General features: G+C 37.6%; 1 protein-coding gene across 1 annotated transcript in view; it reads left to right on the plus strand.

The window, feature by feature from the left end:
- LOC102438469 (receptor-type tyrosine-protein phosphatase delta) overlaps positions 1-12,648 on the plus strand; it is a gene marked incomplete at its 3' end in the record, with an annotated part of 280,712 nt that overhangs the window by 244,583 nt on the left and 23,481 nt on the right. Inside the window, exons 17-18 of the mRNA XM_023744373.1 lie at positions 2,053-2,143; positions 7,210-7,419. Of these exons, the coding sequence (XP_023600141.1) occupies positions 2,053-2,143; positions 7,210-7,419 (301 nt within the window). The remainder of the gene's footprint in view (positions 1-2,052; positions 2,144-7,209; positions 7,420-12,648) is intronic.

Here is a 12,648-nt window from a genome sequence, read left to right on the forward strand (position 1 = left end):
AAGAAGTCTGTCAAGTTCTTGAAACTGCATCTCAGGGAATTTCACTGTGTCCGACTGAATAGGGTAGTTGAGGTGCGCCTCTCCCACCCTGATGGTCAGTATCAGCCAGAAGCAGGTGGCATCATTTAGTGCAATATGCCACACACTATGCTAAGTGCTTTGTATAAATATGCTTGTATTTCCCCCAAAATAAAAGTCTGGTATTATTTTAATTTCTTTTTTATCTTTTTATTTAATTTATTTGGGTGACACTGGTTAACAAAATTATACAGGTTTCAGGTGCACACTTCCATAACACATTACCTGTATGCTGTATTGTTTGTGATCCCCACCCCAAGTCACATTTTTTCAGAATATACAGCTGAGATTCAGGGATGTTAAATGACCAGCCCACGATCACACAGCATACTAGTGACAGAGCCTGAATTCTGGGCCATATAGATCTCCAGATGCCACATTCTTTATAAGAATGCTCTAGAGTGGTACCGTCCAACAAATATAATGAGAGCCACATGTGAAATTTTTAAATTTTCTAGCTGCTACGGGAGAAGTACAAAGAAAGAGGTGAAACTAATTTTTTATTTGACCCAGCATATCCAGAATATTATCATTTTAACTTATGATGACTATTAAAAATTATTACTGAGATACTTACATTCGTTTTCCATAGTAAGTCTTTAAATCCATGTCTCTTATATTTGAGAGCAAATCTCACTTCAGACTAGCCCCATTCCCGGTGCTCCACAGCCACAACAGGCTACTGGTTACCACACGGGACATTTATGGAAACAGTGTTCTTTACCAAGGAGGGTGTGCTGAGCTGATTGCAGGCTTTGCTTTGAGATCAGTGGGAAGAGGCCTTCCTGTGTGTGCTATTGGCCTCTGTGATATAACGTTAGTGCCCTTCCCCTGCGTGGCAGCCTTCTCTTCTGAAAGTGTATGTGTGTTTTCAAAATACATCTCCACAAAATTTATGGAGTCCTTAGTATTATGTGATACAGAGGGGGAGTTTGGGGGTGGGGGTGGGGGGAGACTATTGCTAAGATTAAGATAGACATAGATTTGTGTCCCTCTACTATCTGTTTTAACGGGGGCCGTAATTTTACCAATTTGTCTCTTTGTCTATTATAAAATTTGTGAGGGGGCAAAATGAAATGATGCAGTTAATATAATACCTGGGAAGTAGGAAGTGATGAATGTGTTAGCCATTATTGCAAAGTCATTGTATACTTATTACTGCAGATTGGTATTAACTAGTTCCTAACCATGAATACAAGGGCAGAGTATAGACTATATGGAAGTTACAATTTTATTTTATTTTACAAATAGCCTACGTCTATATGTGACAGGTAACTTTATACATTACTTAAATTTTAGTCAGCTATTCTCATTTGGAGAACTCAGTAACTTTCCCTCTTCCTATAGATGTATTATATTGAGATCTATGTTGAAGGCCCTTAGATAGTGGTTATCTCCAAATTTCTGCCACACTTACCTTCAGGTTTACCATTTGATAGTTAGAAAGGGGAGCTTTTTAATATCTTCATATAATTGTTATAAGATTATGAGTAATTTTTCTGCTTTTAACTTTTTTAGGGGTATGTAAATAAAATTATCATTATCAGAATATAAGCATGGTATAAACTAAGAGTAATTTTTTTACACATTTCCCTTTTTAAAAGTTATCTTATAAATTGCCATCATAGAAAATATTTGGTTCAGCAGCTTGTATTGGTCAATTTCAGTATACCAGCCTTGTATGTGTCCAGCACCAGGGTCCTAACAAAGTATTCCCATCCTGTCTATGATACTAATAAAGAGCAGTCAGCCATGGTGATCTAACCATATAAGCTCATTGAAGTCACACATAAATGTCTACACATGTTGTTTTTAAAATTGAAGGAACAGGTGGTTATTTGTCATTGATGGACAAGTTCCTCCATCTCCGTAATTTGCCTTCTGTCTCAATCACTGGTCTGTGGAAGACTTAAGATATATCCATTTACTTTTCTCCCTGAACTAACTTATTTTTATCTACTGATTCTCGTGCAGAGGTTACTACATAATAATTGTGCCTTTGAAGAAATCTCGTGGGAAATTTATCAAGCCATGGGAGAGTCCAGATGAAATGGAATTAGATGAGGTAAGTGTGTCTTTGTTGGCAGTGTCTTTCACTGGTTCTTTAATTTATTAAACATTCTCCTCCTCTCTACAGAGTCCTTTCAGCATCCAATCCAGTTGCTGACTTCTGCATGGCTGGTCAGCTGGCTGTTCTGATAGTTCAGTGCTATGGGTGTGTTAACCTCTAGGGATCACAACAAAGAGCCTTTTGCTTTAATTAAAAAACATTAAGCTGCAATAAAGCTTACAACCTGTCTAATCTTCATTGGCTTTAGTATTTTGCCCCTTGCCCTTTGTAAAACATGATGCAGAGGTGTAAAAGGTGAGTGAATTGTCAGCAAAGGCTTCATCACCAATGTTATGAATTCCAAATCCCCCTTCATTAATGCAATGGTAGCTGCAGCTGTTACAAAAATGTTAAATTGCATTTTTCAGCAGAATTCAACATTTGACCCACTATAGATCCTTGACCAGTTTCTCACAGAATTGTGCTGATTAGCATATGGTTGCCTTGTTCTGTATTCTGTAGGATATCAGAATCAAAATCACACTTAACCACAGGGGCAGGCAACAACAGAAATCACAAAATTTTGATCCAAGGAAGAAAATAGTGCTAAAAATAGAGCAGATATTAAATGAGTATTATTTTAATTTCCGAAATCATACCACAAGAGTGAGTACATTTTAATTTATACTCCTTTTGCAGGAAGAACATTTGGTTGTTGTTTTTTAAGTTAGTATGAAGTTGTCCACAATACCTAATTATTATATACCTCTAGTGAGATGAAAAGGCTGTGCTCAGAAGTATTAAGCCAGATTCCCTGGAAGGCCACAGCAAGTTAATGGTTGGGGTTCAGATTTGAAATCTAAAAGAGACTTTGCTATTTTCATGTGACGCTGGTTTGAATCAGTTCAGAAGGCAAGTAAAAAGGCTCCCATTTGGGGAAATTGGAGATTTTAATTTATTGAGATTACTTACAACATTGGCCCTATATTATCACCCAACCTGTAATTTCTAGGTATTTTCCTACCTCAAATTAGTTCAAGCAAGGAAAAGCAGAAATTCCCTAGCTGCATTCCAGGCGAGTGATGTTTATTTCATACATGTCTGCACTAAGGAGGCAGTGATCTGACAGGTGAGGGCTGGTAGCTGCTTTAGGCAGACATATGTCATCTCTAGAAGTGGGTTCATCATCATCCACTTCATGTATCTGAGTTAAACTCAAGTGGAGAAGGGGAGATGAGTTCAAGGTTAGGATTATGCTTTTGTGTCACTGTTTAGTGATTAGATGAGCATTGGAGGAGTATAAATTGAGACATCATTTGAATAATGTTATCAAGTAATTTGTTATAAATCTTATTTTTTTCTGTTGATAATAAAGGAACAAATCATTTTCCCATGATGTTAGAGGAATAGTTATCCTTCGTCTGAATGTGGAAAATGGTCAGCTGGTCTTCTGTCAACATTTTGAATCAGTTAATCCTGAGATATTCTTTATTATTTTTATCAATTCTCAGCTGAATTATAAAATTCAGTTGGATTTGGATTTAAAATGCAAAGACGATTTATAGAATCTTTGAGTCTTTCTACTTATTTTTAAGTTTTCAAGGAATTAAGATCCAGGCCAACAAGGACATCAAATACTTTTAATTTTTTATTTTTCAAAATGTATTGGGGGGGGGTGACATTGGTTAATGGGAACGTATAGGTTTCAAGTCTGAATTTCTATAATACATTATCTGTATGTTATAAATAATAAGATTTCCTTATAGATGGAGCCATTGGGTGATAAGTCATATGAAGCTGATTCTCTTTTACGGCCAGGTTCCAACCTCCAGAATGCACAGCAATGCTAATAGATTGAAGTATAGCGCTATATGACATTGCACTTCCTTGCAATTAAGCTCTATGGGTCTGTGCTGCTGATTCCCATAACAAAGGGTCATTTTAATCATCCCACACATTGTGGTACATTAATCTATATAATAGTTTGATAAAGAACATTTATTAATTCAAAATGTGGGAGTCAGGATGGGTTGTTACCCACTTTTCTTACTGATATAATTGAGACCACATTGTAGAATTAATGGTGGAAGAAATAAGATATGCATTGACTGGAAAATGAAAATTATTTCTGATTAAAAAAACCACCAAAGCCCTTGATATATCTTCCAGAATTACCTCCAATACATCTTGTAACTACCGTGGAGGGGAGCGAATGAAAGCAGGCTGCAACCTCCTCTATGCTTACTCATTCTGTTTCTGATCCCTGCAGAAAGTTTTTCATTTCTTTTTTTTTTTCCTACCATGGATGATAAAAGCATTGTAGTAATTTTATCTATATCTTGGTATTGCCAGGTTTGACAAAGCAGTATTCCTCTCTTAAATGTATTTGACTAAGTGATTTTCTTAGAACAGTGTATAATTCAAATTGTTCAAACAATCAATATTAATAACTAGAATGGTGGCCTAAGGGGAGTTCCAATGTATGCCTCACATCTAGGCCCATAAAAAAAACAAAAAGAAGCTTTCTAAACAGATTTACTCTAAATGTTATTTTTTTTGAGAACATGTATCCTTTGTTTGGGGACAATTTCCTCATAATAAATTTATAGAGTTGGAACTGCTATTGTCAAAGTCAGACTGGGCAGAGTAGAAATTGATAGTCAAAATGGACTTGGGGCAGAATGAGTCCTAAAATGTCAGTTACATTTCATTCAGGGCAGGTCTTGGAATATATCATAAGCTTTTCATCGCATTGTACTTTAAAAGCTTCCTGTAAAATAATGGGGTTATTTGTGGTTTTAAATCCAGCATACTCCTACTGGCTAACTCCAGTGCCATCTGAGCATACATGACTCATTTAAAGTATAACACGGGAAGCATCCTGCAGAGATTAGAGCAACCTGCAGGGACAGAGTTAATTTTTCCAGGTTTGACCTTAATGAATGCCCACATTGGCTCTAAAGAGCACCAAACGCACACACTTTTTTTCCTAACATACCTCCTCAAAATCTTCTAAAGAAACCCTAGCAAAAGGTATTCATGGGGATGACAGTGATATGGATGAATGATGACAGTTGCCTACATCTGAAATATAAAGAAAATCAAGGTAGGGTTTGATCAGTGAAGTAGAAGAAGGGAGCAGTTACATAAACAACTGATGGTAAATGTTTCTGATTAACCAACTTCAAAAAGCTGTTCAGCTCATCTGCAGTGCATTTGTCCTTCTCCATGTCATGGACCATCATTTACTGCCTATCAACAGTAACCTTTGCAATGACTTTTCAAGTGTAGCATTAAATATATGGTCTCGGGATTTTTAAAAATAACATGTAAAAAGAATCCAGGAAAAAGAAATCTAAATACACACTAACATGTGATAATGAAAGCAGATGTACAATATTTATATTTGTCTAAATACAGACTGAGTTAAAACAATTTAGATGACCAATTTACCTTAATTGTTGGGTTTGTTTCCTTGATGTTGTGCAACTAATAAGTAAACAAAAGTATGGTTGAAAAATCTCTTACATGTAATTTCATTTTATTCCACCAATTGAGTCCAATTATATATTGCCACTTCCTATTATGCCTCAGTTACCTCATTTAGCAAATGGGGACGATACTAGCCTAAATTATAGGCTATTATGAGGAGTAAATGAAGTAATACAACATGTTTAGGCTCCAAAAATAGTGCCTAGTAAGTGCTTAATAAATATTAGCTGTTGTCATTTTCATCATCCTTAGGAGTAAATCTAAATTTGACAACAGAATTGAAAGATACTACTAGGTTTCTGGCCTTGATTTACTATAACCCAGATGGTGCATAATTGATAAGTAGACCTGAATTTATCATCAGATGGTCCAAATTTGCTAAACAGATTATGCCCAATCTAATATGGTTTTCATAAAATAGCCTATATTTCATGTAATTCTAATTATATCAATAAACTCAGATTTCCCAGAAAATGTGAGAATATTGTAAGTGAAAAGTTATTCAAAAATAACAGCACAAATTATATAACCAAAAGACTTTTTCACACTTCTTTAGGTTATCATTTTAAACCAGCAGAGCACATTTAAAATTCTGTGTAGAAGAGACTATAGTTTACTACCAGTTCCTGACATAAAGCTTTGGTGTTTGTCATATGTACCACCTGCAGCCATTACTATCATGGAAGTCTGGTCTTGCTGAAGATATCACTAGTTTGGTTTTTACTATTATTGTTTCTACTAGAGGCCCAATGCACAAAATTTGTGCAAGAGTAGGCCTTCCTTCCCCTGGCTTCCCTTGCAGCTCCTGCTTTGTCCTGAAGGACATCCGGTCTAATTAGCATATTACCCTTTTATTATTATAGAATAGACTTTCAAAAACAGGAGTAGACAGTAATTTTGTCATTAAGTTTTCATAAGTACCTAAATTAAAGAGCAAATCAAGCTGGAAATTGTTAAATAAATAACAATATCTATTTATTATTGTCAGTTAAAAATCAGGCATCAGATTTTATTCCTGCAGATTTGAGGGAATTTGCATCCTATAAATGATCTCACTATTAAAAACAATCTGAAATGGCACTAATCTCTCCAAAAAAATTAGTAATAATTGAAAGTTTAGGTGGCTTTATCTGAGTTTAGTACTTGTTTAATAAGTAACAATACAGCCCAAATTGATAAGCTTTTATGACTCAAGCTGGCTTTTTCTTTAGACAAGTTCTAATGCACTCTTGCGTTTTGAAAAGATTTCACTGGGGCGGACAATGATAGGAGCCACCACTAAAGGACCTAATTGTCCTGTGTCTGTTGCCAGGGCCTTGCCATAGCAGTCCAGTTTCTTACCTTGACAGCAAGACACACATTTGCGCTGAGAGAACTGAGGTTCTAGGGATGCTGATGTGCTTCGTGAAGAGTGAACAAGTGAGCCCTGACCGGTTTGGCTCAGTGGATAGATCGTAACTTCTCCCATGAAGTGTGAACAAGTGGCCCTTGGGCTGTTCCCAGTCCTGAGCTAACTTCTCCCATGAAACTATCATCAAGTTGGGTTATTATTGTTTACATTTCTTTCTCTATTTCCCACTTTTTTTTAGCTGCTTAAAGAGATATCCAGGAAACGCAGAAGCCTCCGTTACGGAAGAGAAGTTGAATTAAAGCCATATATAGCCGCTCACTTCGATGTCCTTCCCACGGAGTTCACCCTGGGAGATGACAAACATTATGGAGGATTTACAAACAAGCAACTCCAAAGTGGTCAAGAATATGTCTTCTTTGTGTTAGCAGTGATGGAACACGCAGAGTCTGTAAGTTAACTGTGTTGGCATCTACAGGGTGTTCCCCAAAAATGTATACTCACTTTGAATGATTACCAAGTCAGGGTTTATTAACATACAGTTCATTTTCAAAATTTAGATGAATCTCCAGAAATGAACAATTTTATTTTTATTTTTTTTGGTCAATGCCTGTTTTCAAACTGATGACCATTCTGGTCCAGGCACTGCTGGTAATGTGAAGCAATGGAATCATAAACATTAAGAATCATTTCATTTGGTATTTGTGTGTCCTCTGTTCGTCGACTGTTGCCGATTTTGTACTGTACACTTTATCTTTTATGTATTACAATTAAAAAATATCTATTGGCAGTTTAGGATGAATTTTCTTTGTTCAGAGCTTAGTCTGGCTTCACTCATTATTTCAAATCAGTTAAGCCTGAAAAGGAATCAACGTTAAGTGAATTATCTGTGTTCAAGTGTGTATACATTTTTGGGGGGATACCATCTATTTCCTATGGAATTCTATACATTTTCTTTTTTTTTTTTTTTTAAATATATTTTATTGATTTTTTTTTTTACAGAGAGGAAGGGAGAGAGATAGAGAGTCAGAAACATTGATGAGAGAGAAACATCGATCAGCTGCCTCCTGCACACCTCCTACTGGGGATGTGCCCGCAACCCAGGTACATGCCCTTGACCGGAATCGAACCTGGGACCTTTCAGTCCGCAGACCGACGCTCTATCCACTGAGCCAAACCGGTTCTGGCATGGAATTCTATACATTTTCGCCAGAACCTGGTTATTCGGGGATGGGTAGGTACTAGTATATACATCCTAATTATTTCCATGAGCTGCTGTTAACACGGTAACAGCAGCCTGCTGTAGGAACACTGCTGGGTCATCTGCTTGAGCTTTCCTTACAAACAGGGCCGTGTCTCTAGCAGGGAGCTTCGGGGACTTCTAATCTATGAAGTGCCAGATGGTTCGGGCATGGCTCCCGAGACCTTTCCATGGGACACATGTATTGACAGGAGGGTGACAGCCCTTCGTCCTCACATGTCCTTCCTCATCCTTTAAAAATGGCTGTTATTTTAACACTCCGGTGTGGGGTGAATTTCCCGCCAAAATATAAGATGGCTCTGTCTTTTGGTTTTGTTCCATCCACCAAAAGGGTGGATTACAAACAAATATTTGGTAATACGCAGTTACAATCGGCCCGAGTTTACACGTTTCCCGCACTCCACCGCAAATCTATATGAACCGAGTTAAAGACGGCTCCCGCGGAGTACGCGCAATTCACGCGAGCCGACTTAACTCGTTTCCCCCACTCCAAGTGTTAAGAAAATCTGGTATAATACCTAGTAGACATCAGCCTGTATGATTACAGTAGGAGCAAGCTCTGCAGTTACACATGGGATATTTGCAGGTATCTGAACCTATTAGCAGGGGGTGATTGTATTTCCTCTCCTATGACTGCCAGCGAGCCCACAGCACTCTCTATCCCGATTCATAGGGAAGCTCGGTCTAGGGAAAGGCAGGCCCAGCCAGCTTCTTTCACTGTGGCAGTTTACCAGTGACTTTATCAGAGAAGAGCCCCAAAGTTAGAAAATAAGTCAATAAAACTGAGAATTCGAATGTACTCTAAATAATGAGTTGTCTTCTTTTATGTAATTCATCTTGCTCTTATGTCATTGTATGCTTCAGTTGCTTTGAATGTTAAATAGCGAGAAAGAGGAGATGGGAAGGGGGTGGCTCTTGAAGTGGCAGTTCACATTTAATATACTTATTCTAAACTGTGTCTTGCTAATAAATGAGGGCCTAAAACTGACAGGTGCGGCAACTCCGTTGAGCCAGTCACTACTGTATAAGATGCCTGAGATTGCTCCACATCAGGTGTGAGCATGCGCAGCAGGGCTTCTCTTCAAATGACTGAAGGGTTCCCCCCGTGGAAAATCAAAACACAAAGGCAGCCTTTCTGTCTGGTTTACCTTTGTGCACAGAATGTCATTTGAAAACAAAGCAATGGGCTTCCTGGAATTTTAATGCACGGCTATGCTTCCTCTTTCTAGTTGAAGGTTCCAAGGCAAAACATCAAGGGAACGGAATGTTGGAAATCACCTTTTCAATTTTTTAAAAAGGACTCTTAGATATTTGAAAGTAATTTTCTTTAAATAGCTCTAGGATGTTTCAGAAAGCAAATTCAGACCATTGAGGTAGATCAGAGAATCCAGCAAAGAGGAGAAATCTCATGAGATCATTAAGCCGTTAGTACCACAGTCAGAGCTCTGATTTCCAGTGTCTCCCAGACGTTTTTACTAGTGTTCAAATGCATCACCATTGATGAAGCGTCTGCACCTTCCTGTCTGCGTCAACACACTGTTTCATTCATTATGTAATTAGCAGTTTTCCCAAATACGTTATCTGAATTGTCCCTTTTCTTCTTCATCTTTCTCAGTGGTGCTCTCAAAGCTAACAGCATGGCTTTTATGTTTCATATATGTTTTAAGGCTAGCCTTTACTTAATAGAAGAGACTCGTATTCAGCATGTAATGTTAGGAGTGATACCGTCCTTTTGTAAGCCTCTAATTTTAGGAATGATTGTTAATCCACCTAATCACGACCAAGGGTGGACTGATAATTTGCATAGAGAAAATGTCCCCCTTCAACAAGACAGAAACTCTACCTCAATCCATTGATTTATATCAAGATCATAGGAGGATGGGTGCAAAATGACCACAGGTTTGGTCTTTTCTGGTACCCCCACACACTGAACAAATTCTGCCTTTCACAAGGCTGGTGTCATTATATGGTTTTGTTTTCCTTTGACTTTACACATCACTGGTTCCTGAGCTATGTGCTTTGGGAAAACCTCTGCTTAGATTTCCATCTTGGCTCACCAAGATTATTATCTCAAAGGCTCTTGGTAAAGAATTTCAAGTCAGAGAGTTCTCTTAGCTTTGTCTGCCCAACAGTTTGAATCTGACCAACAAATGGAGAGGGGAAAGTGTGAACCAAAACAATTATACGCATGTGAAGAATCATGCTTCTTGGATATTTAGTGTATTTGTCAAGTCCTTTGTGTAAATCTTTACGCTGTACATATCTTTTTCTTACCTGCTTCTGAGAAGATTGTAAATATACTGAGTAGTTGTCTTTTTTGATGCATTAGAAATCTCCTAGTCCCGTTGATGTCTTTTCTGAGCACAATGAGGAGAATGTGAAGGGAAACTAGTTAACAAACACGTATTGGCATGTGGGAACCCGGCTGGACTCCTCAACTTATCGCACTTAAACTGAGAATTGATGTCTTTAACCAAATTTTTAAAATGCATCTTAAAAATTTAAATATATTTACTGATCCTGGAATAAATGAGCATATTATTTTATACCTTGATAATGACAGCCATTTGGACAGGTGAACATTTTATTTTAGTCAACAAGGATTTGTTGGGAACTCACCATTGCAAAGTTGTGAGCTAGCTACACAAATAGTATGTAAATCCCTGTCTTTCAGAAATTTATAGTTTCACTAAAGAAAAGAAGACATATGCACAGATAAAAAAAATAAATGCCATTAAAAAGGACTGGCAAAAATTTTAAAAATTATTTCCTACAATTGTGGAATAATTGGTTATTTTCAGTTAAGGAAAGTTAGCTTCATGGAAGGCAGTATTTAAGTAGAGCCTTGAAAATTAGTTTGACTTCGGAGCTAAATGTTGTGGAACCTGTGAGAGGGTTAAAGAGAGAGAGTAGAGCATGTGGGGAGTCGTAACAAGAAGTTCGCTGTGATGGAATATGTTGTATGTGGTAAGGAAGTTTAAAACAAATTGTGCAGTCTCCTTAAGGACCATGCTAAGATGTCTAGATTTTATTCAGGAATCGCCTGAGAGCCTCCTAAAGGTTTCATAGCTGTGGTTTAGGAGAATTACCCTAATGGCAGTAGAGACTGTTAAAGGAAGGAAGAAAGTCTTGGTATGATTTGAATGAGTAAGAATGAGGTCGTGAAGAAAAGTGGTACTCATGAGACTGGAAAGAAAGTGGATGGACTTGATCCATAGATCATATAAAATCAGCCGTGTTTCATTCCTAGCTATTGAGAGGGTGAGAGAAAAAGGCAGGTCAGAAGGAGCGTATGCCTGGGAAGTAGGGAAGTAACACACATGCAATTCTTAACTTGGGGATTCATTTAGGAATCTCTAGAAACAATTGGAAATGAAGGTCTGGAACTCAGCAGAGATTCCAAGTTTAGGAACATTAGTGAGAAAGTAATCTGCGTAGAGGTTCGTATTTAAGGCTGGGGATGACCTGGCCAGCTAAGGGAGAGGAAGAGAGACTAGCAGAAAATAAAATGTAAGAATGCTGGCATGGGATGGATGCAGAGGAATTAACTCAGTTGGCAAGGTTAGGAAGGGACTAGGTGAGTACAGAATGAAGAGAACCAGAGGAGGGAGTTTTAAAGAAGGCTTGATCAACTGTAGCACATCTGGAAAAGATGTCTGGAAGGGTAAGACATGAATAATGACAATTTGATTTGGCAAATAATTGACTCGGACCAATGATGGAGTGAGAAGAGATGAGAAGCGAGTGGTAGGAGAGAAGGGGCAGCCGTTTAGACATGGGTCTCTATTGGAAAAGGAAAAGATAAGGCTTTAAAAGGGGCAGAGTTAAGAGAATAATTTTAATATAGGCTAAAGTAGGGCAGAAAAATATTATAAAAGCTAAATTCATAGACAGTCCTTTCACTGAGTAACTATTTTTTTTTCAAATTCATTAAGGAAAAATTAACATATATAATTATGTATATGCTTAAAATGTACAAAATGATGATTCGATATCCACATACATTGTGGGGTGGTTACCAAGATCAAGATAATTAGCACATCTATACATCTATCATCTCACATAGTATCTTTTCTTTTGAATGGGGTGAGAATGCTTAAGATCTACTCTCAACAAATTTCAAGCATATAATACTGTATTATTAGCTATAGTTACCAGGCAGTACATAGATCCTAGAACTTATTCTTCTTATCACTGAAGGTTTGTGCCCTGTGACCTACATCTCCCCATTTCCTCCCACCAGCCTTTGGCAATCACCATTCTATTCGCTGCCCTTGGAATGACTTATCCATGCTGTTGCAAATGGCAGGTTTTCCTTTTTTGTGGCTGCATACTATTTCAATGTACATGCATGTGTGTGTGTGTGTGTGTGTGTGTGTGTATACAGATATTTTTTTTTCGTTCAGCCATCGAAGGGCA

This window comes from Myotis lucifugus, unplaced genomic scaffold (genome assembly GCF_000147115.1).
Source record: "Myotis lucifugus unplaced genomic scaffold, Myoluc2.0 scaffold_456, whole genome shotgun sequence".
NCBI classification, from domain to species: domain Eukaryota; kingdom Metazoa; phylum Chordata; class Mammalia; order Chiroptera; family Vespertilionidae; genus Myotis; species Myotis lucifugus.